At 44.6% G+C, this 24,755-nt stretch overlaps 1 protein-coding gene across 7 annotated transcripts in view; it reads right to left on the bottom strand.

Moving 5' to 3' along the window:
• Nucleotides 1–24,755, bottom strand: part of LOC139059218 (histone acetyltransferase KAT7-like) — a 98,994-nt gene that overhangs the window by 14,408 nt on the left and 59,831 nt on the right. For all 7 annotated transcript variants that reach the window (XM_070537336.1, XM_070537335.1, XM_070537338.1 and 4 more), the window contains 7 exons: nt 23,947–24,038; nt 22,616–22,709; nt 17,401–17,655; nt 16,341–16,430; nt 14,655–14,795; nt 4,494–4,587; nt 1,658–1,804 (listed from right to left, as the gene is read on the bottom strand). In XM_070537336.1, coding sequence (XP_070393437.1) covers nt 1,658–1,804; nt 4,494–4,587; nt 14,655–14,795; nt 16,341–16,430; nt 17,401–17,655; nt 22,616–22,709; nt 23,947–24,038 — 913 coding nt within the window. The remainder of the gene's footprint in view (nt 1–1,657; nt 1,805–4,493; nt 4,588–14,654; nt 14,796–16,340; nt 16,431–17,400; nt 17,656–22,615; nt 22,710–23,946; nt 24,039–24,755) is intronic.

Here is a 24,755-nt window from a genome sequence, read left to right as displayed (position 1 = left end):
ACATGGCGATCAAGATGCTACAGGCTGCTTGGATGGCTGTACCGGCAAGCACAATCGGCAATTGCTTCCAGCATGCCTCATTTGGTGTCAGCAGTGGCAGTTACAGTGAAGATCTCAATGCTGCCGCCAATGAGGGTGGCGTGGGAGACCCAAGCCCTAGCGTCGTGGGACGCTCTCCTTGACGCCGGCATTGTGCCCGACTGCGACACCTTCTGCACGTACGTCAGTGCCGATTCTAACGTGGTGATGACGGAAGAGCTAACGGAGGTGGAAATTGTGCGCACGGTGATGGGGGTGCCTAATGACGACAGTGACGAATGTATCGATGACAGCCCGGAGCCTACTATTGGCGAACTTGATGTACCAATGCCCGCACAAGCACTGCATGTGGCAGAAATGCTGTGCCGATGACGGTGCGGATGGACTCGAAATAGCGGCTGCAGCTGAAAAAGCCATCATTCGCCTGAAGAAGATGGGGAAAAAAACCTATCAAGGACTTTATTTCTGCGAAGTGATCTGCCAGCTGGTGTGCTGTTGATCGGTCAGTGATGAGCTGTTTGGCGTGAATAAAGCAGCAATTCCTTTGCTGTCTTTTTTTCACTTGCGTTTTTTTTTTCCCCGTGCGATCGCCGTTTTCTTTTTCGCGTGACCGACTGCTGTGAGATTTGGTTCAGGTGAGTACATCCTCTCTTGCTTGCTAATTGTGGATAGAAATGGATAGTGGCTATAACGAATTAATGTTTACAACGAAGTAATTACGACCCCACCTTCAACTTTGTTATAACAAGGTTTTACTGTAGATGGTAGCACTTTGTCAGTGCTCTAGGACAGTGCTTTTGTAATTGTGTGCTTTTCATGCCTTTTCGCAGATTTGGATTGATGGAGTCTGTCACTGATAGCTCGCATGTGAGTCGTGCGTGCAAAAGAAAGGTGCTGCTTGAATCTGACAGTGAAAGTGAGAGTGAAAGCTATGCACTAGAGTTTTGTTCATTGAGCAATGAGGATGATAATCTTGTGATCGCTTCTTCTACCGAAAGTGATGATTTGGAAAGCGAACACAACATTGACTTGGTCAGACAGTGGTGCAGCATGGACGCTGACAGCCTCTCTTCGTGTCCAGAGAGGGGCTGTCATGTAAGAATGCATGAGAAATTTCCTCGGTGGAGAACTTTGCTTTCCAAAATAGTTGCTTTTGAAACAAGGTAAAATTTTAAAAATGTCCTCGTTCCTAACTGTACCATTTGTTACAATGAAAAGTACATATATACTGTGTAGTGAAGAGGTCAAATGAGGTTTTCATGCTTAAGCCATAAAGTAAATTGGTTGAAAGAGCTTTGGGAGGGTTTTCGATGGAGTGAAGTTTGAAAATAAGCCATCAAAAAAAGAAAGGAAAGAAAGAAAGAAGTAAAATAAGGCCACGTTTGGTCAAAATAATAAAACACTCCATGACGTTTGCCTTGTGCTGGAAAGTAAAATAGACTTAGTTAACAAAGGCTAGCTACACATCAACAAGAGTCTACTGTACTGCAATATGCACATTCAGGAGGTGGCGTGTATATTTAGGAGCTTATTCTTTGCCAAAACACCTAGTATAACATCTCATAGGTCATTGAAAGGTGGTATGCAAGCAAATGGAAATAAGGCAGGTTGTACTGACCCTTGATGGAAATCTCTTTGCCCTGAAAGCGTCGGAGGTAGTCGAGGACAACACTCTTCCAGTAACTCCGGTATGAGATCAACCCCAGGTCCGACAGAGGCTTTTCTGGGGAGCCAACCTTGCCTTCCACTTTGCTCAGCAGGTAGCCTGGGCATATAGAGAGCGTACAGATGCTTTTACAAGCAACATTGTGCTTGGGCTTATGTGACATAGTTACAGCGTTGAATAATTTTGAAGCAACTAGTTTAAATCCTTGGCACAACAGCCACAACAATCACAAACAAATATAAAGAACAAGGGGGGGGGGGGGGATTCACTCGCAGGAGACAGTTCATTTTGAAAGTACAGTAAAACCTCGTTAAACCGTACCCGCTTAAACAGTAGTTTCGGTTTAAAAGTAGTAAAGTCAATTCCCCAACTCGGCGGCCATTGAACATAATGTATTATGTATCCGCATAAACTGTACCAGCTTATTGCGCACGCATCGGTTAAAACGTAGCGTTTCCACTTTTCGTCGCGCAAACACAGCGGTGCGTCGTCTCCATCGTGCGACCCGGCAGAACAAGCCTCAGAGATCAGTACAACGGCCTCCAAGCGCCCTGTGCGTTTGCACGTGAAGCCGCATCAACATCAACATCATTTCGACGCCGCATGGACGCCGTGCCGGAGAGCGTTCTGGCGTCGTGTAAGCGAGGACTCGCGTCATGCCGAAGCTAGGATAAAAAAGACGCCGGGTGCTCAGCATAGAAGAAAAAGTAGACATCGTCCGTGTTACCGAACGTGACACGAAGAAGTCGGCACTGGCCCGCGATACGGATCTGCTGTTGACTACAGTATGTGGCATTTGGAATGCGAAGTTGCTCGGCAGCGCACCTGCGACCGCGAAGAGATTTCGGCTACGAGGTTCCACTTTTCACCATCGTTGCCGCTGTTGTTGCCGAAGTGTCAACTAGCGACTGTGATGAGGACGACACGGAAAGCGACAGCACGGGCTGTTCAGGCCCGACAGTGGCAAAAGCTGCGTGTTACGTCAGCCTCATGAATGCGATCATCGCAAGGAGAACAGGGGCGCGATAACGTAACTATTCCAAACGGAAAGTTCTCCGAACTCCGGCACCCGGCAATGAAAAAGGCGCCCCGGGACTTATGCAGCACTACTGCGCGCGTGCACGGAGAATACGTAACGCCAACGAGGAATCTGCCGTGCGAGTGTTTGCCGAGAGGAGAGGGGCTGGCTGAGAAGCTGGCACGCAGCTTCAGTAAGTTTGAGGCCGCTGTCGTCGTGCTAGGCCGCCGCGATATCAAACGAAAATAACATTTACGTCCCGCGAAGTGAATAAATACTGCATGTTTTTTCCCTTTCCTCGCACTCTCTCTGAGTTCCGTTTTCGACAGGTAAGTGGGCGATCTCATGCTATTTCGCTTAAACAGTACTACCGTTTAGTACGTACTTTTTCCGAGCTCCGGTCGACTACGGTTTAACGAGGTTTCACTGTACTGATATTCAGACACTGGCGTGAAAAAACACAAGCTCACCATTTTTGCATATTTTAGACCCCCAACAGTACAGAAAATTTGTTTACAGATTATGGCTTTGTCGTGTTAAGTCTACCAGAAATCTTCTGATGCTCAAGTTCACAAGGGTGCTTCAAGCGCACCCATCGCGTGGCCTAAGGTGCGATGCACACTGACACGACATCGTGAAGTGCAGATGTCACACGTAATCTTGACTGCACAATGCCGGCAGTTTAGGCAGTGTTGTGCAAATTTACCTAGGTGCTTTCTGCCTACATGTGTGCTTCACCTTCACTGAAACTGTCGGCTGGTTGGCCAAGGACCCGAATGCCGGTTTACAGTTTAGCCCACGCACAAGGTTTCTGGGCTGATCACTAATGACTCAAACAAGGAAGGGTAAGTGCCTCAGAAAACAGTTTTTCACCCAATACTATGGCAGACAATGGCAAACTTTTGTCACAGCCACACTGCCTTTGCTGTTAGGCCTAACCAGCACAGCTTTGCCAGGTGTCAGCGACCAAAGTCACAGTTTGGCATTCAGTTCACACACACACATCTATTTCAGAGTGGCTATATGGCTCTTGGAAAGCCAAGAAACTAGTTTGCCAAAAAAGCAATATATGAGGGACAGCCCGAACAGCACAGACTTTCTTCACAGCCACCATTTCTACGACGTTGTGCATGTCGATTCCATGTGAACAATCAAGCGAGACGCTGTATGGCATCTGGAACTCTGATAACATTTATACATAGGATTAATGGATAAGGTGGTAGTGCTGCGGGGATGCTCAAATAATTGAGCAGGTCAGAAAAATATTTTGGCAAATATCGACTAATTCTTCGACATTATCTTGTTTTGCCTATGAGTCATATCAAACAGCAGTGCAACTCGCTCACAGAAACTGCTGACAATACATGTGCTTGAATATATATTTGCCCATTCTGATTACTTTGAAAATGCTAAACAGTGAAATTCGAACAAATTGAATAGTGCAGAGGTTAATATTTGATTGAACATTAGAAACTAATATTCATTCGTGCCGGAAACGGATTACTAACAAACAGTGCACTATCACTTTTGCAAGCTGGAGTGCTCCTGGCAGGCAGTGGCAGTCTACAAATATAGTATACAAATATATATATACAAACTAATTGCACTGCAGGGATCTCAGCCTTATGCACCTAAAATTTTTTTTAAGGATGTGTGAATACTGAAAATTTCAAATACATATTCACGACTTCGATACAAGAATTGATTTAAGAAAGGAAGCAAGCATGCTACACTGACAACAATGCTGTGAGCTACTTGAGCAGGACTCACTGAAGTCAATGAGCATCCTTCCATAACCTTGTCGTTGATATGGTGGCAATGTCAGGATGCAGGACACATTGTAGTTGAGGAATGAGTTCTTCTCCTGATCCAGGAAAGAGACAGCAAACAAAAGATACAAAAGAGTGAGAAACACATACAGTTGAACATTGATATAAAAAACCTTAATACAGTGAAACCTCGTTAAACCGTAGTTGGCCGGAGCTCGGAAAAAGTACGTACTAAACAGTAGTACTGTTTAATCAAATAGCATGAGATCGCCCACTTACCTGCCGAAAACGAAACTCAGAGAGAGTGTGATGAAATGGGAAAAAAAACATGTAGTACTTATTCACTTCGCACGACAAAAGTGCTATTTTCGTTAGATGCCGTGGCGGCCTAGCACGACGATGACAACAGCAACCTCAAACTTACTGAAGCTGTGTGCCAGCTTTTCAGCCTGCCCCCTCTTCTCGGCAAACATTCGCATGGCAGATCCCTCGTTGGCGTTACGTATTCTCCGTGCACGTGCGCAGTAGTGCTGCAGAAGTCCTGGGGGCGCCTGTTTCATTGCCCGGTGACAGAGTTTGAAATACATTTAATTTAGAATAGAGTTACGTTATCGCGCCCCTGTTCTCGTCGCGACGATTGCATTCATGAGGCTGACGTAACGCGCAGCTTATGCCACTGTCGGGCCTGAATCGCCCGTGCTGTCACTTTCCGTGTCGTCCTCATCACTGTCGCTAGTCAACATTTCGACAACAACATAGACAACAATGGCGAAAAGTGGAACCTCGTAGCCGACATGTCTTCGCGGTCCCAGCAGCGCTGCCGAGCAACTTTTATCGCATTCCAAATGCCACACACTGTAGTCAACAGCAGACCCCTGTTGCGTGCCAGCGCCGACTTCTTCGCGTCACGTTCGATAGCACGGACGATGTCTAATTTTTCTTCTATGCTGAGCACCCGGTGTCTTTTTTATCCGAGCTTCGGAACGACGCGAGTCCTCACTTGCACGACACCATGACGCTCTCTGGCACGGCGTCGAAATGATGTTGATGTGGCTTCACGCGCAAACGCACAAGGCGCTTGGAGGCCGTTGTTCCGATCTCTGAGGCTTGTTGTTCTGCCGGGCCGCCCGATGGAGACAATGCACCGCCGTGTTTGCACGATGAAAGGTTGAAATGCTACGTTTTAACCAATGCATACGCAATAAGCTGGTACGGTTTATGCGGATACAAAACACATTATGTTCAATGGCCGCTGAGTTGGGGATTTGACTTCACTACTTTTAAAACGAAACTACTGTTTAAGTGGGTACGGTTTAATGAGGTTTTACTGTATAACAAAATTCTTGATATAACAAACAAAGTATTGATATAACAAAGTATTTAATCTTTTATAAATTCTTGTCTATAGAGACTCTACGTAATTTGAGACTAAATGTAATGAAGTGTATATAACACCAGGGTGCCTACCAAGTTGACATTTCCAAATTCCCTGAGTTTGCCAGCTTTCCCCTGAGTGCCTTTGCAAGTTTCCCTGAGCGACGCAGAACTATGTTTAATGTCAAGATGGGAAACCATGTCGCCTGATGCTGTCACTCTCTAGTAAGCATGTGAAAAATAAAAAAATGAAAACCGACTCAATTCAGTTTTAATACTAAGGAGTAGTGCTTATTTTATTCAAAAAAAGAATATGAGGGTGGGGTTAGTAAAATGTGCAGCAAGTAAAATTTCTTGGAAAAAAATTGCAAATCAAGTCGGACATTCTCAAATACGAATAAAAGCAGATGCATACAGAAGCAAGTATTTTCGAATATGAGTTTTTTTCTACCAACTGATAGCAAGCTCAGTGGTACGAGGCCCAAACTTTGTCATAATTGAGATTCTCTCGCAACAGCTCGTAAGTCAACCTCAACTGTCCTGACATACTCTCAGCCCACGTACGAGGCCTCAGTGTTGTGCTTCCCTGTTTTAAAGAGTTTATTTTGGTTTGTATGAGGGACACCTGCATTTCAGCGTCAGCCAAAACTGTCTTTTGAGCTCAAGCTCCTTCAAACGCTTCCTTTCCCGTTCATTCCTCAATGCGTAGGTCCTTTCTGTTCTTGTCCTCTTTCCGCCACGCATTCGCCCCGCAGACCATTTGAACCATCTTCTTGGTCCCTAGGGGGAACGAAAACGTTCGAAAAATTGCCCAGTTGGAAAAAATAAATGCATGCCTTTTACTGCCCTTAAGGGCTAAAACCACGACAGGCACATTCAAAAAAGCTCCGAAAGCCTGTCGGTACACTTATTAGACATATTGGTGCTCGTACTGTGACAGGAGATACCGGGTGCAAGTGTGTATAATTAGAGCATACATACTGTGTGTCGTGGCAATTGCCCCTTCCCATACTTGTTATGCTTCACTGCAATACTTTTGCGTATACCCTCACCAAGTTACATTTCTGTACAGAGGCGAAGGTGACCTTCGGGAACCGGCGTTATGCAATGCACAGTGCTTTTCCAAGCTTTGAAGCCAATCGCAAGGACCACAAAGGCGGAGTCAATGCCATTGATGACAGCGGCAAATTCTTTTGTTGAAAAACACGTTGCCCAATGGCAAGAAGCTTAATAGCGAATGTCTAAGCAGTTAGGCCTAGTGTAGCCGCAGTGGTGGCTATGGCTTCCAGCTGATCCTCATGCGAGAGCGCCGGTTCAAGGTGGCGAGGTAATAAAAACGGCACCGGTGGTGGCTTTGATTAACGCCGTTTTGAACCTCAAAAAGTCCAGAAAATCAGACGGCAAAGGGTTCTTGCATGCGAAATTTGAGATGTTCTGATACAGTGATTCTATGAGGTATGTGGTGGTGCCGCGAAACCGTCCGAATCATCGGGCATCCGGAAAGTCAGTCGTTGACTGTACACTGGCAACTCCTGCAGCCGACGAAAGGCCGTCAAAGAGGATTCGTTACAATTGCTGTCTGTTACTCGAGCCAGCATTACCGCAACTTTTGTTCCCTTTCAACAAATTTACAGCTAATTTTCCCTGATAGAAGCCCAAATTCCCCGAGTTTCCCCCCGAGTTTTTCCAGACTACAAAAAATCCCTGAGAATTCCTGGTTTTCCTAGTTCGTAGACACCCTGAACACGATTTCAATCTAACGAAATTTCACTGCTGCCGTGAAGCAATACAGAGGCAACAAATGGAAACTTCTGCAGGTGTAGATGGTCAAATGGTTGAATTACGAGTGGCTATTTGCGAATGTACTTCTCCAATCCCTCTGCATGACACAGAGTGGCCACCAAAGTGGAGCAGCACAGCAGCAAGACAGTTTCACTGTTGTGTTTCATATAAAGTCCAAGGGTGATAAAATCCTATTGCGCACCTTGCTCCACATGCTCTTGACGCGAGGGACAGCGTGCAAGTGTGAGTCGAAAAAGATAGCGGCTTGATTTTCGCTGTCTTACTGTGCAAGCTAGGAGGAGGAGGGAGTGAGGAAGGGGGCAGGTGAGCAAGCGTCTCCTCTCTTAGCCTGGCCCTGGCTGCGCATGGCTGTCAGCGTGGCTGAGCGCATGCATGGCCCGTGTGCCCTACCTGAGAGGTACGGTATTTACTCGATTCTAACACGCTGTCGATTGTAAAGCGCACCCATTTATCGTGACCAAAAAAAGGGGAAAAAATAAATGCCTGAATGTAACGCACACCCGTTTGCCAGGACTTAAAGAAAGAAAAGTCCTTTACAGTACTGCACACCTCATTCTTTCATACAGAAATAGAGCTATCTCTCATTTGTAAAAACAGATAAGCATTCGCTCACTAACTAAATTAACAAGCATGGTGTCACGCGCACACAAGCATGAACACGTCTCACTCAATGATCGTGGAAACTCTCTAAATGCTGGAGTGAGGAAGTGTGGTAGCAGGAGCGAGGGAATTGACCTTTGTGTGGCCTCTCATTTCGACGAGAACACCGGGCAGTGTGCCTAGATGCGTAGACCCTCCATCTCTGCCACAGATCACTTTCAAGATAAAAGCCGTGCGGCGGCACCGTACGTAGCAGCCACCGGTGTAGAACCCCTCTCCTGTTGGCGCCAGTCCGCACGTAGGTTTAGAAAACTCCAAACGAATGTGATGCGACCCGATTTCCGTTCATCTCCGCACACGTGATCGCTTTCCTTTTAACTGCGGCACTGTGATGAACTCGGCCTGTCTTTGCAGTCGGCATTTGAACGCTGATAGAGCAAACGCAGAAAACAGGAAGATGGGCGGTGAAACCTAAGCCAAAGGAAGCATTGCCCAAGCATATCTAGTACAGCACATGGAGGAAGCCATGGCAGCTAGGCTCGAAGCACGTAAGAGGCAGCCATTTCGAAATGTCGATGGCGATATGGTAACGCAGATTTAGGGTCATACTCGATTCTAACGCTCACACAATTTTTGGACCCGTTTAATCGAAAAAGAAGTGTGCATTAGATTTGAGTGAATACGGTAATCTGTGGGTTACAAAGGTTATGCAAGCCAAGATGGCCCTCGCTTCATGCTCGCTTTATGTGTGCTGTTCTCTTGCGTGTTTAGTGCTGGAGGTTGTGTAATCTTGAGTTTAGGAGATGCGGTAAAGTGAGAAGGAGACGAAGCATTTGCACCCCTCTGCCTGTGCTCTTCATGATAGTGTCGTCCCACTACAAGCAACACTACCAGCCTTGGTGGTGGAGTGAACACAAAAGTTTCGCAGGCTTCACTTTTTACCACCAATGTGAAGATATTGTCCACACAGCATGAAACCATATCTTTGGCTGCTGCATCGCAAAACTTAGCAGAATGACATTTTTTTTTTGTCGGTGAAATTTGTTTTTTATCGTTTCCTGATGATTTGGAAAATTTTATGGCCTTCTCTGTGTAAGGAAATCCACCGGCGACTGTATTTGTTTGTATAAGCTGTCAAATTTGATTACGATGAAGTAAAGTGCCGATTTTACTGACTTCATTATATCAAGGTTTAACAGTATATGCTAAGAAAAACAAATGAAGAAAAATGCAGTCCAACCTCTTCATAACGAACTTGCATCTGACAGCAAAACTTTTGTGATAGTACCTGATATTCATCATAAGCATACACGTTGACATTGGTAAAAATAAAAAAGGGAAGACAGAGTCCATATCACGTTTATGCAAAGCACATGCAATTGGTGATGCTTTTGATGGGCTCCTGTTAATTTTTATGGCCCATCGGCAGCTTGCGTGTGAGCACGTGAACAAAAATTACGTACACACACCTTGCACGATCACTCATACTCAACTGTGCTTTGGTGTGATTGCACGCAATTGGAATGTTGGCTTGCTGGCTGCGACCAAATCAAGGCACTGGCTAGAAGGCACAACATCCGCATTTAGAACGTGTAAAGTTGCTTGACAGCCGATTTTTCGGACATGAGAGAGGTCCGCGAGCATTTGTGAACTTGCTACTAAGGCCATCAGTCTAGCCCATAGATAACACTTCAAATCACTGACAAGCTAAGAACTTATTAATGGCAAGCTTCCCATGATGACTTGTTGCTAGCCACTTTGCTGGCTGACGGCAAACTTTTATTACAGCTGTAATGCCTAGGCCACCAGGCCTAACCAGTGCCGTTTTGTTGGGACTTGGCAACCGAAGTTGAGGTTTGGTGCCAAGTTTATGTGGCAGCAACTTTGTTCATGACTGCCATGCTTGAAGCATTGTGCGTGCAGTTATTGCAAAAATAAGGCAGCAGGACACGAGGCAGCAAAATATATCTGTTGTTGTTATACGATTGGTTTCAGGGGTGGGCGCCAGCACCACGGGGAAATCGGAATAATCGCATAGGTACAAATAATATGGCACCTGAAAAACCATTACGACTGTACAGTCAAACATAAATATATCAAACATGGATATATTGTATTATTGTGTATATCGAACACTTTCTCTATCACCTGGAAAATCGCACGCATTTTTTACTTTTTATTTCGAAGAAGCTGAACAGAAAATGTATATATCGAACTCCACCACCCTGACCATGTGCACTCTGTTGACAGGCGGCGAGCTTTCCTGCAACACCCTTGAAGATTGCAGTGGCACGATAGGTGTTCTTCGGTGCTGTGCACTATAGCTGCAGACATAGATCGTGCCGAGGGTGCCACTTGAATGTAGTGGTGCACACACGTGGTAGCTTGGGTAGTTAAACAACATCAATGACGCATTGCATTTGCCGCACTGACTCCTCCTCAGAGCGGCGCTCTGCACATGCTGTGCCTCGAAAGGAATGGTGGCTTGCATCCCCGACGCGCACTCATAGATGCCTTGGCAAGCACCACTTCATACTTTGTTTTTGACAGTGTTTCAAAATGCGTCGACTGACGGACATGGAGATCGCAGTGGAAGTAGCGGCCAAACGAAGATGCTGCCGAAATTGATCCCGCAAACACTGACGTTGCCCCGCTCCCAACTTCAGGATGTAGATACTCTGGCCCTTCTATGCTGCTACTGCAGCACAATTGAAGGCCCTGGCCTATCGCTTGTTGATCGTTTAGATTATGTTGAGGACACCATGGTTAAGCACGCAGCTGCCAATAAGGAACAGACAAAGAAATAAATACTTTGGGTGAAGCTTCAAGTAGAGCCTCGTTGATACGTTCCTTTACGTATGTTTTCTCGGCGCCAACATTCACAATCGAGAACACAGAAAATGACCCAATAGAGTTACGCTCATTTTTTACCGGTTCACATGTTCTCGGAAAACACGATTTTTTGGCACTAACGTTCAGTACGTTGCCAAACTATAATTGTACAAGGCGTTTTCCAGCCGCTAGCTCCCTCCCATGTAAACAAGAAAATGTATGAGGAGTGTGTGATTGAGAACAGTACATAGGTGACTGCCGCGGCAGCTTCACCGCAGTACTCACCTGCCCATCTCACGTAAAAATGCCAGTGCGCACTCAGGTTCTAATGTCTGTACAAGCAAATTTTCTCTGGGATCGTCGTACGCGGCATTCACAGCTATCACCACCAATCTTATTGTGATAAGCATCTTCGCCTAGCTGTTTCACAGCAGATGGTGCCATGGGAAGGGTAACGCATGCTTTTAATAGGTGATAACAGAAATGCGCTGCTGTTCCCTGCTGCAGACTGCGATTGTATACGTTTTGCAGCCGCTAGATCTCAGTAAACAAGAAAATGGGCAAGGCGCACGCGATTCAGAACAGTATATAGCCGCTTGTCTCAGGTGAAAACAACGGTGTGCAGTTTCTTATTCCCATACCAGCAAATCTCCATTCAGGTAGTTGCACGCCGCATTCACAGTTATCGCTGCCAAACCTATTGCGATAGGCATCTTCACCTGTCTGTATTATAGGGCATGGTGCCTAGTGCCATTGGTAGCATGCTGCACGCTAGGTGATAATCCAAAGGTGCTGCTGTTCTCTGCTGTAGGCGGCGCGAAGTGGGCATCATGTTTCGCTTTGGTGGCATCCAGCATCACCCACCAGTTCGATTCCGTTTCGGTTTCGTATTGCCCCCTTAAAACGTCACATAATAGGAAAACAACAAAATGTGTCTTGGGCTGCCAAAGCACCACCAGCTGAACGCATGGCAGCGTCTCGTGCTTCGACAATCCACGCAATGTTTTGCATTACACTGATGTCAACAATAGTTTAGTCTGTCAAAATTATTTTTTATTTCAGATCGTATGTTTTCCCGGTTAGTATGTTTTTTTCCAGAATGTATGAACGAGCTTCTAGTGTATTTACTGCATCACAATTGGTTCACTGATTGATTTGCACGAGGTTCTAGTGCATTAACTGCGCCACAATTGGTTCATTGATTGATTTGCACGAATTTCTGATGCATTTCTTACGTGATTTTATAAGTAGACTCTCTTTAAGACGAACTCCAAGGGATCATGAAAAGTGTTCGTCTTATCAGAAGTTCGTCTAATCAGGAGTGCTTCTAAAGATGATGTTTGAGCATGCAGTGTGCGTCCAAATACCTCGTATATGAGAACAAATGAATGAAATGGCCTTTCAGGGAAAAAATAACTGCAATATAAGCATTTATTGCACTACTAGTGGTATACTACACATTGCCCTAGTAAGGCATCAAGCACTGTTGACGGTTACCCAGTCTGTTAATTTTTTTGTGCCTGTCAAGAAAATCGCCTGGCTGCTACAAATGCAGAAATCTCACTTAACTTTCTAAGATATTCCTCAGTGCCCTCGCATTGTTCGAAAAACTGCACTAAAGTATCCAGGCAAGCGTCAGCTGCATTGCAGGTCACTTGTGCACTTGTCATCGTCAGCAGCAGTTTCTGATGGCAGGTCGAGCACCTGTTCAATTAAAGCTTCCAGTGATCACCATTGGGAAACAGCATTGGCTGCTTTTTCTTTTCACTTTTTTCTCTTCGCCTTCTTTTTTTTTTAGTTTCGCTGGCTTTACTGGTCGGGCCGCACTTGCTCTTTCTCTCTCTCTCTCTCCCCCTCTCTCTCTCTGAGTCCTGTTTCCTCCCTGCAGTCTGCAAGTTTGGAGAAAGCCAGTGCGATACAAACCTGCTGCGGCGACAAAGAGGAGAGATCATTGTGGGAGGTGCTGCGATGGGGGGGAAGTAGCACAGCACTGAAAATGCCTCGTATGAAGGGCTCATCACGTCAGAGCTGTGCAGGGCAGAGGGGGAGGGTCCGGCGATGGGGAGGCAAAGGAGAGAATGAACTTGAGGGCACGGCTAATTCTTGTAGCCGGGCTGGGAGGAGACAGAGGAGTGAGTGAGGAAGGGTGGGAGAGAAGGAGCGGAGGAGCAGCGGAACCTTTGCAGAAACACCGAGGTGGTTAGGTCTCCTCGTCTCTCCATGTCACACAGATGGTCGACGGGGCAGAAAAGCTTTCATTTTTGTCTTTCCTTTTCTTTCTTTCCCCTAAAGTGCTGCTCGGATGGTCGAGTAAAGCTGCGCGGGTAAGGCGCGGCCGGCCGTAAAAGTTCATCTTAACCGATTAGCGCATGTGCAGTGTTCATATTAAGCGATTTTTTTTGCATTGACTCTAAGAGAAACCAAACAAACGAATTCCACTGTTCATCTTAATCCAGGGTTTATCTTAAGCGAGTTCGTCTTAACGGGAGTCTACTGTATGTAGAATTCTGGCTATATCAAACTATTTCGCATTCACTGCGCTGTTCGACATATAGAGGTTCGACTGTATTAACCACTTTTGCTACCAGAACATATTCTGAGCCACGTGCAAACAAAAATTTGCTTTGTTATAACTGACACCATGTCGGATTATGCAGTTTTGGCTTAATTATAGTAGGTCAATACTCCACTGAAGTAAAGCATGTCCTACTAAATTCCAAATTTACTTTGTTAAATGGATTATTCGTTATATCCATGTTTGTTACACTGTATCAAGGCTTAATGCACAATGAATGCAGCAATGAAAGTGCTTTTTCATCTTTTTTTTTTCCCTATTAGTACTCCCTTGTGTTAGTGTTCTATATTCAATTCTGCTTCGTCTGTCGAGAAAATGACAGCATGCGATTCAGTAAGAACGTTGCTACAGTTGTTACTAAGCAACTATACGTCATGATTGACCACAGGCTCTTCTGTACTGTACCGTGGTACTGAAACTCGCATCTGCTCAGGCTACATCTTTGAAGCTTTAACTCTTCACATTGTTGAGACTGTATGCACACTCAATGTGCACAAAAATTCAGGTTCATTAAATGTAAAACTGCATTGTGTGCTGATGTCAAGCAGCATTACTACAAGCTGTAATTCTTCTGTCAGCAAGACTTGATAACAAACAGCATGGCATGCAGTCTGGGTTTCCCAGTAAATGAATAATTTTAATGGCCTGAAATTTTGAATGGTGTAATCTTAAATAACTTCGAACAACCTACGAACAAGTTGATAAGATATGCATAACACAATTTTTAGCCGATTTTTCGTAAGACAAAGAACCCTGGACTTTCAAGTGGCCATCCACACCAGGTACTTTGAAGTACAAGCCAGCTGATAAGTCAGTACAAACACAAGGTTAGCACAAAGCATTTCCAGTTATAACAGTTAAAGAAGGGAGAGGAAGATGGTGACAACTTAGCTATAACAGTGCTGAAGCAAAGACAAGAACTGTACCATATAAAAATGCACATGACGAGAGATACCAATGCAATAATGCAATGCTTGCCTTGGAGAAGTATCCAACGATGTGACATCCTTCAGCATCGGCATCCGTCATCACATAAAAAAGGAAAGGCTCAACATCAAAGTAGAGGGTCTTGTGGTCGAGAAAGAGCTTGGCAAGCAGGCACAGGTTCTGGCAGTAAGCCTAGAAGACAGGAAGCAGGCAGGATATCAGGAAAACAAGCGAGGTAAGATGCACCTCACTTTAGCCACTTAAAAATATGCACTTGAAGGGACCCTGACACATTTTTCTAATGAATCATAGAATGGCCTCAATGTTAGAGCATGCCATCCCACAAATCTCATTGTGAAAAATTATTTTGGATCCTTCTACTACAAGTGTAATTACCGCACTGATATCCGGCTTTCTCTTTGTGTCTTCGCTAGCGCACTAGAAGCTACACAGTGGAGAGAGCAAGAGAGCAAAGCTCCGGCTAAAAGTTGAGTGTCGCAGTGGGTGCAGTAGGCTATGCTACGCAGCACACAGCTGCCAACTTGAATGCCACAAGTACCTACGCACAGTGTAAAAATGAAAATATTTCTTTCTGTTTTTTTGAGATTGCAGACACATATTTTTCACTTCTTTAACTTAAAATTGGCAATTATGTATTACTGGGACTGTTCTCATGATCACAAAATCAGCCAATAGCATTGGTGGATCGACTGCTTTCGATGACGACATTGCCGATGCGAGAGCAAGCGACTGTTCATTGCTTTCTACAAGAGATTACAAATTTCCTACTGCATGCAATGCAATAATACTTGACTCACATGTTTACAGGAGCCTCGTTAACAGATCGGCAACATTTTTTTTACTATGTTCAAAAGAGTCTTTCAGGGCCCCTTTAATATTTATGAAAGCAGCCAAGCTGCAGGCACCACCAAGCAAAATTACCAGCTTACAATTAACTTCAAGTTGGCTCCACTCACCGTCCCTGAAACTACAACACATGATATCACAACAGTGTTTCAATGCAAATTTCTGCATTTATACAGTGTTTGACAGCCAATGTGTGCTCATCTTGTGCATGTTTCAGACCTGTATTGCACGACATAATCGTATGGGAGGAAACGCTGTATCATTCTTTATGTGCTACACCTAAAGTGCAAATCATGAGATACTATAGTTGCTTGCAAGAAGACTGTTATATGGCACATTACTACAGCAGTGTCTATCTCATTGCCAGAGACAAAAGCAGCAGTTTCAGTTGGCACTGCATGGCACACAAGCTAGTGTTAACGGTGGCATGACTCAATGGCGTGGACTACCTGGTCACTTGACCACTTTATGCGGTATTATCAAGTTTGTTGTATGTGGGTTCCCAACAACACAAATATTTTGCCTTCAGGTGGAGTGTCACAGCTATTCATTCTGCACTGCAACGAAGCTGCAAAGAAAAGTAGAATCTACACATGAATGTTGCTGTACTTCACTTCAACAGAGAGCAATAGCAGAAGCACTGACGACTAAACCCACAAAACAATTTTACATCTGGTGCGCCGCTCTGAGCCAGCAATGGTGCTGCCTTGATTTTATAATGATCTGAACATTGGTGTTTGGCCTTATACTCAAGTTAGACGTGCATATTTTTACTTTTTTCTCTCTCTCTTTTTTTTTCACTGGATTTGACTAGAGATATAAGCTGCACAGAAAAACAGGTTATAAGCGGTGTACGAAACGAAAACACACCTTGTTCTTGACACCGTCCACCTCAAAAAAAGAGATGTTGCCCTTGCGGTAGATTTCATCACCTGGTGGGTGCCGCCACACACATTTTGCCTGAAAGAAAATAATAAATAAAAAAATTACCAGATCTCTTACAAGGGGTGAACGGCAAAAGCCTACTCTTCCTCCTCATATCATTTGCCTCTTTCTCTTTGCCTTTTCTCTTTCTCTTCTTTCATTGAATCATTACTGCTCACTACTAAGCATTTTAGTCATTTGTAATCAATTGTGGTCATTACAAGCCGTCGATAGACATATTGGTCATTTCGTAGTCATTAGTAGTCATAACAAGTCATTTCAGTCATTATTAGTCATTACTAAGCATTTTTAGTCATTTCTAACCAATTGTAGTCGTTACAAGTTGTCGTTAGACATATTGGTCATTTCATAGTCATCTCTAATAAATTGTGGTCATTACAAGCCATCATTAGACATATTGGTCATTTCAGAGTCATTAGTAGTCATTATTAGTCATCACTAGTCATTATTAACCTCTACCAATCTCTATTTAATGTTATCATTCACTAACTGTCACTATCAATCATATTTCATTCTTTAATCTGTCTTCATATGGCATGATGATGCTTTGGCGGACACTCCGGCGGTCAGGTCTGCTGACATAAGCTTCACCATGAGCCTAGAAAGGCTTTCTCCTTAAAAGAGATGCAATGGAAAAGCAAAGCTAAGCCATCATATTCAAAGCAGCCAATAATGCATACTTGGAAATTGCTTAAGAGACAAAAACAATATTAGCAGCAATTAAGGCAGCTCAAAGTGTCAGTATCAGCACAGAGATAACCCTAACACTTCACGTGCCACAGTCAAATGACACCTAGTGTTTTAACGACACATTTTGATCTTGAAAATTGACAACTGAAATTTTTTCTTATGTGGCACAGCAGTTTTTAAGGCAATTGAGGTCAATCTAGAAGTGTTCACTGTGGTATTCCTCGTAGCCCAGATGCAACCTTTGCTACTAAATAGTCAATCTACTTAAGCCCAAAGGGACAGTGTGGAAACTCACAGTGTGCCGTCGCAGGATGGTGGGGCTGCCCATGTACTTGAGGCAGAACTGGCACAGGTACAATTTGGGTAGCGCCTGGTACTCCTCCGGATAAGGGGAGCTGTACCAGACGTCCATCTCATACCGGCCCATCTCCAGCACGCGAATGCCCTGCTGCTGGTGGTGGTGGTTGTGGTGTCTATGGTTCCCACTGTGACCGCCAGCGGATGAACGCGAGGGAGGGGATGACACCAGCGATGTCACTCGCTGATGCTCCTGTGAGTTAAACATACACAGCTGTTGCAGCCTTTCCAACGTCTAGCTTTCTTTCGACTACAACTAACATACATCCTGTGCATTGAGCTCGTTTTCATTGTAGTACAGCAACATTTTGTTGTCGAGAGGTACGAAATGCATTGAATCCTATGGGGGTCACCGGGGATACAAAAATACTACTTCGTTGTCACGAGAATTTTGTTGATGTGGGATTTCATTATCGCGGATTTTGACTCTATGTGACACGTGAACAAAGCTAAACTACAAATGTGCTTTGCCTAGTCAATATGGAACTGTGTGATTGGTGTGACCCCATGAGATTGGTGCCTTGGCTAGCCGGCTACAGATCAGCCAAGCTAAACCATTGGCCAAAATGCACACGCACATCCAGAGAGTGCTATATTAATTTGCTCTTGAGTGTTTGAAATGTTTGCTACTGGAATATATGTACAGTAAAACCTCGTTAATTTGACTCTTGTTAATTTGGGTAATTTGGACTCGTCCTCTGGTCCCTGCCGGCGTATGCATTGTTTAGTGCAATCAAACTCGTTAATTCGGACGTATTTGGCCACACGTTGGTTACCGTATTTACCCAATTCTAACATGCCCTCAATTGTAATGCGTACCTATTTTCTGTAAGCAAAAGAAGCGAAAAAGAAAAAAAGAAAGCACTGCTGCGATTGTTTGCCGTGACCTAAAGAAAGAAAAAGTCCTTTACAGTGCCACGCACCTCATTCTTCCATACAGAAATGCAACCTTTTCTCATTTAGAAGGACAATGTTTTTACTCCAAATCCACTAAAGCTGCGATAAAAAAAAAAGCCGGAGCTTCACCTGAAAGGTGAAGCACAGATTTCGATAGCAGATTAGTAGACAACTATATAAAAAGTAAGGACAGTAGTTTTATTGGCCGTATAAACTTTTAAACATTTGCTTGCCAACTAAATTAACAAGCGTAGTGTCACATGCGCACAAGCAAACGTGAACATGTCTGACTCAATGAGTGCGGAAACTCTTTATCAAAACATTGGAGCAATGAAGTGCGGTAGCAAGAGCGAGCAAATTGACCTTTGTGCGGCCTCTTGCTTCAACTCGAACTAAGCTACGAGAACACAGTGCAGTGCACCTAGATGCATAGACTCTGTCTCTATTGCAGACTGCTTTCAAGATAGGGGTGCTGCGGGCACACCGTACGCACCAGCTGCCAGAGTAGAATGCCTCTCCTGTTTGTGCCAGTCCCGCATGCAAGCTTCAGGAACTCAGAATACCTATGATGCGGACCAATTCCCGTCCATCTCTGCACATGTGATCACTTTCCTTTTAATTGCAGCATCGTGATGAACTCGGCGTGTCTTCCCAGTCGGCACTTCCATGCTGATATAGCAAACGCAACAAATGGGAAGACGCGATGATGGGCCAACCTAAGCACACATACCTGGAGGCAGTTATGGCAGCCAGGCACAAAGTGTGTATAAGGTGGCCATTTTTAAATTCCGATGGATATACAGCAACACAGATTTAGGGCTGTACTCAATTTTAATGCACATGCAATTTTTGGACCCATCTTATGCATCGCCATAGTCATCAGTGGGGAACGTATGTGAATGACAGCAATGCCGCAACACTTCATCCCTATTTGTGCCTTTAAGGGGGGACGCGGGGATCAGATCGCGAAAATCGCAAAAAACATCGATTTTTGGCAACGACGCGTTTCGGTATCTGCAATGCCTAATCTACATTGTATCAAAATGGTTTGACTGAAAACACACTAAAAGTGCCCGAAAAAAATTAATTTATCAGTGCGTAGGGCGAGAAAACAGCTTTAAATCGCGTAAAATCACTGCGGTTCGCGGAGCCCTAACTCGTCTTTCCCGCCACCGAACGCCGCCATCTTGGTATCGTACGAAAGCTCTAAGTTTCGCCATTCCGTTTCTGAATTCTTCGGTTGTCGCCATCTTGTAACAAACGCACAAACACAAAAGACACGCGGGTCTGCTAGAGGCGGTCACACGGGCCCTGCGATAAAAGCGGGCCTCCGATTGGTTGCCGTACTGAAAGGCGTCTCGCCATTGGTTGCTACTGCAGACGCGGGCAAGCTGGCAACCACAGCGGACCGCAGTTGTCTGCTTTGAAAACCACGCCGGCGTCTTCCTTCGCTTGACACTCGCAGAATTCGGATTTATGAAAACTCCCAGGTCAGTGATGGATCGTCGCTCGTTCAAAAAGAACTTTTAAGTGAAGCATGCCTTCGGAAAACGGAAGCACAAGCCTCCTAGGGCGAGAAAAAGACGGCGGCCAGCGGGAGGAGCGGAGAACCCGACTGAACACGCGGATAACGTGCCGCATTATCTTGCACCGTGCGATTCCAGCAGCGAAGCCGACAATCGCCCTGTGACATCGACACTGATAACCAAGCCACCGGAAGACGTGCCAACGGGGGCTCTGCGTACGACGCGCGCGAGTCGGCAACCGAGAGCGCGTTGTTGGAGGCGACGCGGGTCGAAGGTCTCCATCGCCGGCAGAGACGGTGTGCATTTCCGATGCATCGTGCGACAGGGACACGCAGCCTGCGAGTGAGCCCCAACCGTCGACAAGCTACATACTGTATGGTGACTCAAGGCTCACCAGACGAATCGTCGCACGATTCAGACGCGCCTCGAGCCGCGTTTTGTGTCAGCGGTGACTGCAGAAGCGCAGGCATGCAGCGTTCGCGACTCCCTTCGCGCAGTGTCCGCGACTTAGCGGAAGCAGCAATGCCAAAAACAAATTTCGGCCCCTTGTGACTGTGAGTTCATTATTATGCCTGTTTCCGCGATGAACTCTTTGATCGCTAAAACTCTGTGCCCAAGATGCCAACAGCGTTCTGTGGGTACACTGCGATACCAGGCTCGGTCTGGCAGTGAAAATGGTGGTCATGCACTACTCCAGACGGCGCAAGAAAAGGATAAAGAACGCCAGACGAAGGCATCCAAAGCCCACCAAACAATGAGGCAAAGGTGTAAGAAGATGCCTGACAACAATGATTCAAAATATTACAGCCCTGGTGCTTTTTAATAAATTTGCAGTGCTTTTAAAACTTTGCAGCCAGTTTTCTCAATTGCATGTTTTTTGTCAATCACCTCGCTCGTGGAAAGCGTAGCACAACAATGGCTGGACCGATTTTGACCCAGTTTGTTTTTCTGTGATCCACAAGCTGTGCTGTACGTAAAGACAGTCTTGAAATGTTTCTTTATCTTTCCATTATTTAATTATTTCACAATTACTACACGGCTCCATGCAGTGAAGCACAGTCATGTGCATGTTATGTTGAGCAAAAAATTATTAGTGCACTAAAAAAAAAAATCTAACACTGTCTTGATGTAGATTAGACATCTGGGCAAACATGCAAGGTATTCCCAGCTCCCTATCACGTTTCATTACTGTGCCAGGCTTTCCACAAGCAAGGAACTTGTAAATTCTTATAAAACAAAAACTAATTAAGATATCCTAATGAAATTTTAGATTTGTCACTTTATTGCAATGTGCAGTGTGTGTGCCAAATTTCAGCCCTTTCTGTGAAGAAACAAAAAAGTTAATTCTGATCTCCGCCTCCCCCCTTAAAGCACAAATATACTCTTGCGTTTACTGCTGTGCATAAAAGTGTGTCGACCGCATGCCTTCATAACTGCGTAGTCAACATCCATGACTACGACGATAGTAACCGCGGTTTTCTACACAGTTGTTGCAGCAAACCGGAGTTTCGTTTTGACGGGGTGCCCGTGTTCGAATCAGTTATGTGTTCTGTTATGTACGCACGAAGCCACATGAGAGAGGTGGCACCAACAGCGTCTGTGTCTGCATGGTGGATCCCGTGATGCGCGGAGCCTATATAAGAGGCGTTCGCTGAATAAAAGGGGCTCTGCTCGATCACCCAAAGGACAGCATCCTGACTGTGTTCTTGGGACACAGGGTCTCATCGCGACAGTGCCTGCATTGGCCGCGTGCCTTCAGAACCGCAAGGTAGCCATCCGCTTCGGTTGCGGCAAACAGTTTCGTTTTAATTCAGTGCAAAGCTGTCGAGGATGAAGAGCACCGGCTACATCGTGAAGGATGGATAGTCTGTTGGCGACCAGCTCACTGGCTAAAAAATAATAGATATGACGAAAACTGCAGCTTCCACACTGCTTTTGTAAAAAATAGTAACAGGATTTACTGATTAATTAAGCAAATAAAAGCATGTTGATGTAGCAAGCATTTGTTTATTGTTTATTGATATCCTCGATAATTCGACATTTGGTTAATTCGGCCATTTTGTTTTGGTCCTGTGAAATCCAAATTATTAACGAGGTTTTACTGTACTTTCAGCTGCCAAACCAACAAATATATTCCCTTTGCAATAAATGATATTGTATAGAATCAAGCATTTTCGGTTTTGTTATAGCAGTAAAATACAAACTGGAGTAGAGCATAATATACCAACTTCTATATTTACTTCAGTATATCCATTTTCATTGCACTAATGTGTTGCCCAGACTTTAGGCAGTTGCTTGTTTTATCAATGAACTTCGCAAGATAAAAATGTGGCCTGAGTGCTGTCTATACAAGATATTTACTTTCAAATAAGCCTAAATTTAGCCTGTCCAGAAAAATTGTTGCTGTTGTTACTTCTGTGAAAAATAGGAGGCCAAGAACTTTATCTCGCAACACGAGAAAGAGAATCTCGTGCATGTTGCAATGATGTGCTATGCTTAGCTATATTCCGCACACAGGTGCAAGACTTAAGTTACACTGTAAAATACGCAAAAGAGAGTCGTGAATAGTGAATACTGTGATTCTCATGCTGACATGCAGAAGGATGTCACTTGTGCTAGCTCTGTATAAAGTATGAATTCGACCACTCTCAAGCTGCAGTAGGCTCTACGTGTACGGCAATCCATGACAATCCATGACAATCCATGGAAACTTTAGCAGTCTGTGCTCACCATTTCCTCTGCTGCTTTGGCTTGGGCTTCCCGAAACATCTCCAGGTCATACACAGGAGCCAGGCTGCTCAGGTCTGGTTCACGGTCGGACTCGCTAAGTCAATCAAAAAAAGGCCCCCAAATTCTTTTAGGAAAGCAGTAACTCCTGCTAGGACAACAGCTTTCATTTTTAAAATAGTAGAAAGAGTTGCTTTAAAGGGACACAAAGAGAGAACTTATTTAAGTCAGGCTTTTTTTTTTTTTTTTGCTTCGTCCCTCCTCTCTACGGGCACTGTCTTGCCAAGTAGACAACTTCGGTCGGTGGGTATGTGGTACTATATATGAACCCAATAGACAACTTGAGTCACTGAGTATGTGCCTAACTTGAGGTATAGCGCAAACAGGGCACGCAGGACGACAGAGGAGACAAAGACGCAGCACTACCAACAACTGACCTACTAACCTTTTGCGCTATACCGCAGGTTATGCAATCACCACGAGCCTACCGGTCTGTTCTTTTGAGTATGTGCCGTATAGAGAACTTGGGTCACAGAATATGTGCCTATCCTTGGCTAATTGGCCACTGTGACACTAAGTGTATAGAAACCTCAGGTGTATTTAGATATGTCCTACTTCTCTGTGCATACACATTTCAGCACCATTCTTCCCTCGACAAGCATTATACATCTCTTTCGTTCTCATGACACAAGCAGCTAACATCTAGGCGACCACGGCTGTCCTTGAGTTATCTGCTACTGCTGTTACCTCGCTAGCACAGACTAGCTTCACATTATTTAGATTGCAATACTGCGTTGGATCTGCATGTTTTTTTTTCTGTTTTTGTTTTTTCAGCTGTATTGGTAAATTACCCTTCTACAATACTAAAGGAACCACTTTTACCATGGCGTGAAGCTTGTTAAGAGTGAAATGATGCAAAAACGAAAAACCAGTGCTGATGCAGTCGTAAAGTTCCTGCAATCGCTTGTTGAAATGTCATGGATTTTAATGGCGTCGGAGTCAGATTGGGCCTAGTAAATATTTTATTGTTAAATATAGACCATACTGTGTACCAAAAGAGCCAGACTGAACTTAAACTAAGCCACAGAGATTGTTGTAGGAGTCTTATGATGGTTGCTATAGTTCCAATGAAATAAGACCTGCATTAAAGTGCACATAATTATAAAAGCAACATTTGGCAGCAAAATTTCGATGACAACATTTCGCGTCCAGCGACTGCAAACAAGCACGCAAATTGCAAATGGAGGCCTGACTCTTTTCGTGCTTTGAACTGGACAAGCTCATTCAAAACACGCAGAGGGTTGAGTTTCCATTTATACTAATATTTCACTTACAGCATGCCTTTGGACCGCGTTCTTGGGGATAGCTTCTCTCTCCTCTGGTCCAACATTTTTTGGTAGCATTCCTTCTGCTCAGGAGTCTGCACCTGCCAAGCAATTTGCATAGCTATACATCTTCTGCTCAGTTGGCGAGGAAAAGGTTACAAACACTAGCATAACCATCAGATTATTGCAGAGCAAGAGGTATGTATAGAGAATATACATTGGGCTCTTGTTAACTCAATCTCTGAGGGCAGAAGGAACCCACTGGTTCAGTGGCAACAACAGCCAAATATTAGGCCAAGCTAAAGTGTTAGAGCAGCATTTCAAAATGTCCAAAGCATCCCTTTTACTGAGAACCGAGCTCTCATAAGCAAGAATCATGATGTAACTGTAAGACACAATGGGTGTTGCCACTGTGAAGATATGGTACCTAATCCCGTGCACGCTAACGCACTCTAACCACTGGAAATAAAGAATAGCATACTTTGCACTTGAGCATTAAACAAAATGTAGCTACTTCAATTTTAATAATTCTTCCTACCGAAGTACTCACTGGTGCTAACTCTTGAGACCACTTGGTCAGGATTACTTATGGGAGTGGGCGCCCTGTGTGAGTGGGCTTTTAACATCAAGGAGACAGTGTGCGACTTTCATGGTCTTCAAGGTGGCTACGTTGCAAACGATTTGAATTTCGGAAGATTTGGGCATATCTTGGGTAAAGAACAGATTCTCAAAGATTTCTAGAAAGGCAATTCTAACAATCCATGTTAATTCAACATTTGCCTTTTGTACCTTTTTATCCCATTAGGGAATCTTTACGA

Source organism: Dermacentor albipictus, chromosome 4 (genome assembly GCF_038994185.2).
Source record: "Dermacentor albipictus isolate Rhodes 1998 colony chromosome 4, USDA_Dalb.pri_finalv2, whole genome shotgun sequence".
In the NCBI taxonomy this organism is placed as follows: domain Eukaryota; kingdom Metazoa; phylum Arthropoda; class Arachnida; order Ixodida; family Ixodidae; genus Dermacentor; species Dermacentor albipictus.
This window is presented reverse-complemented; position numbering and strand designations above follow the sequence as displayed.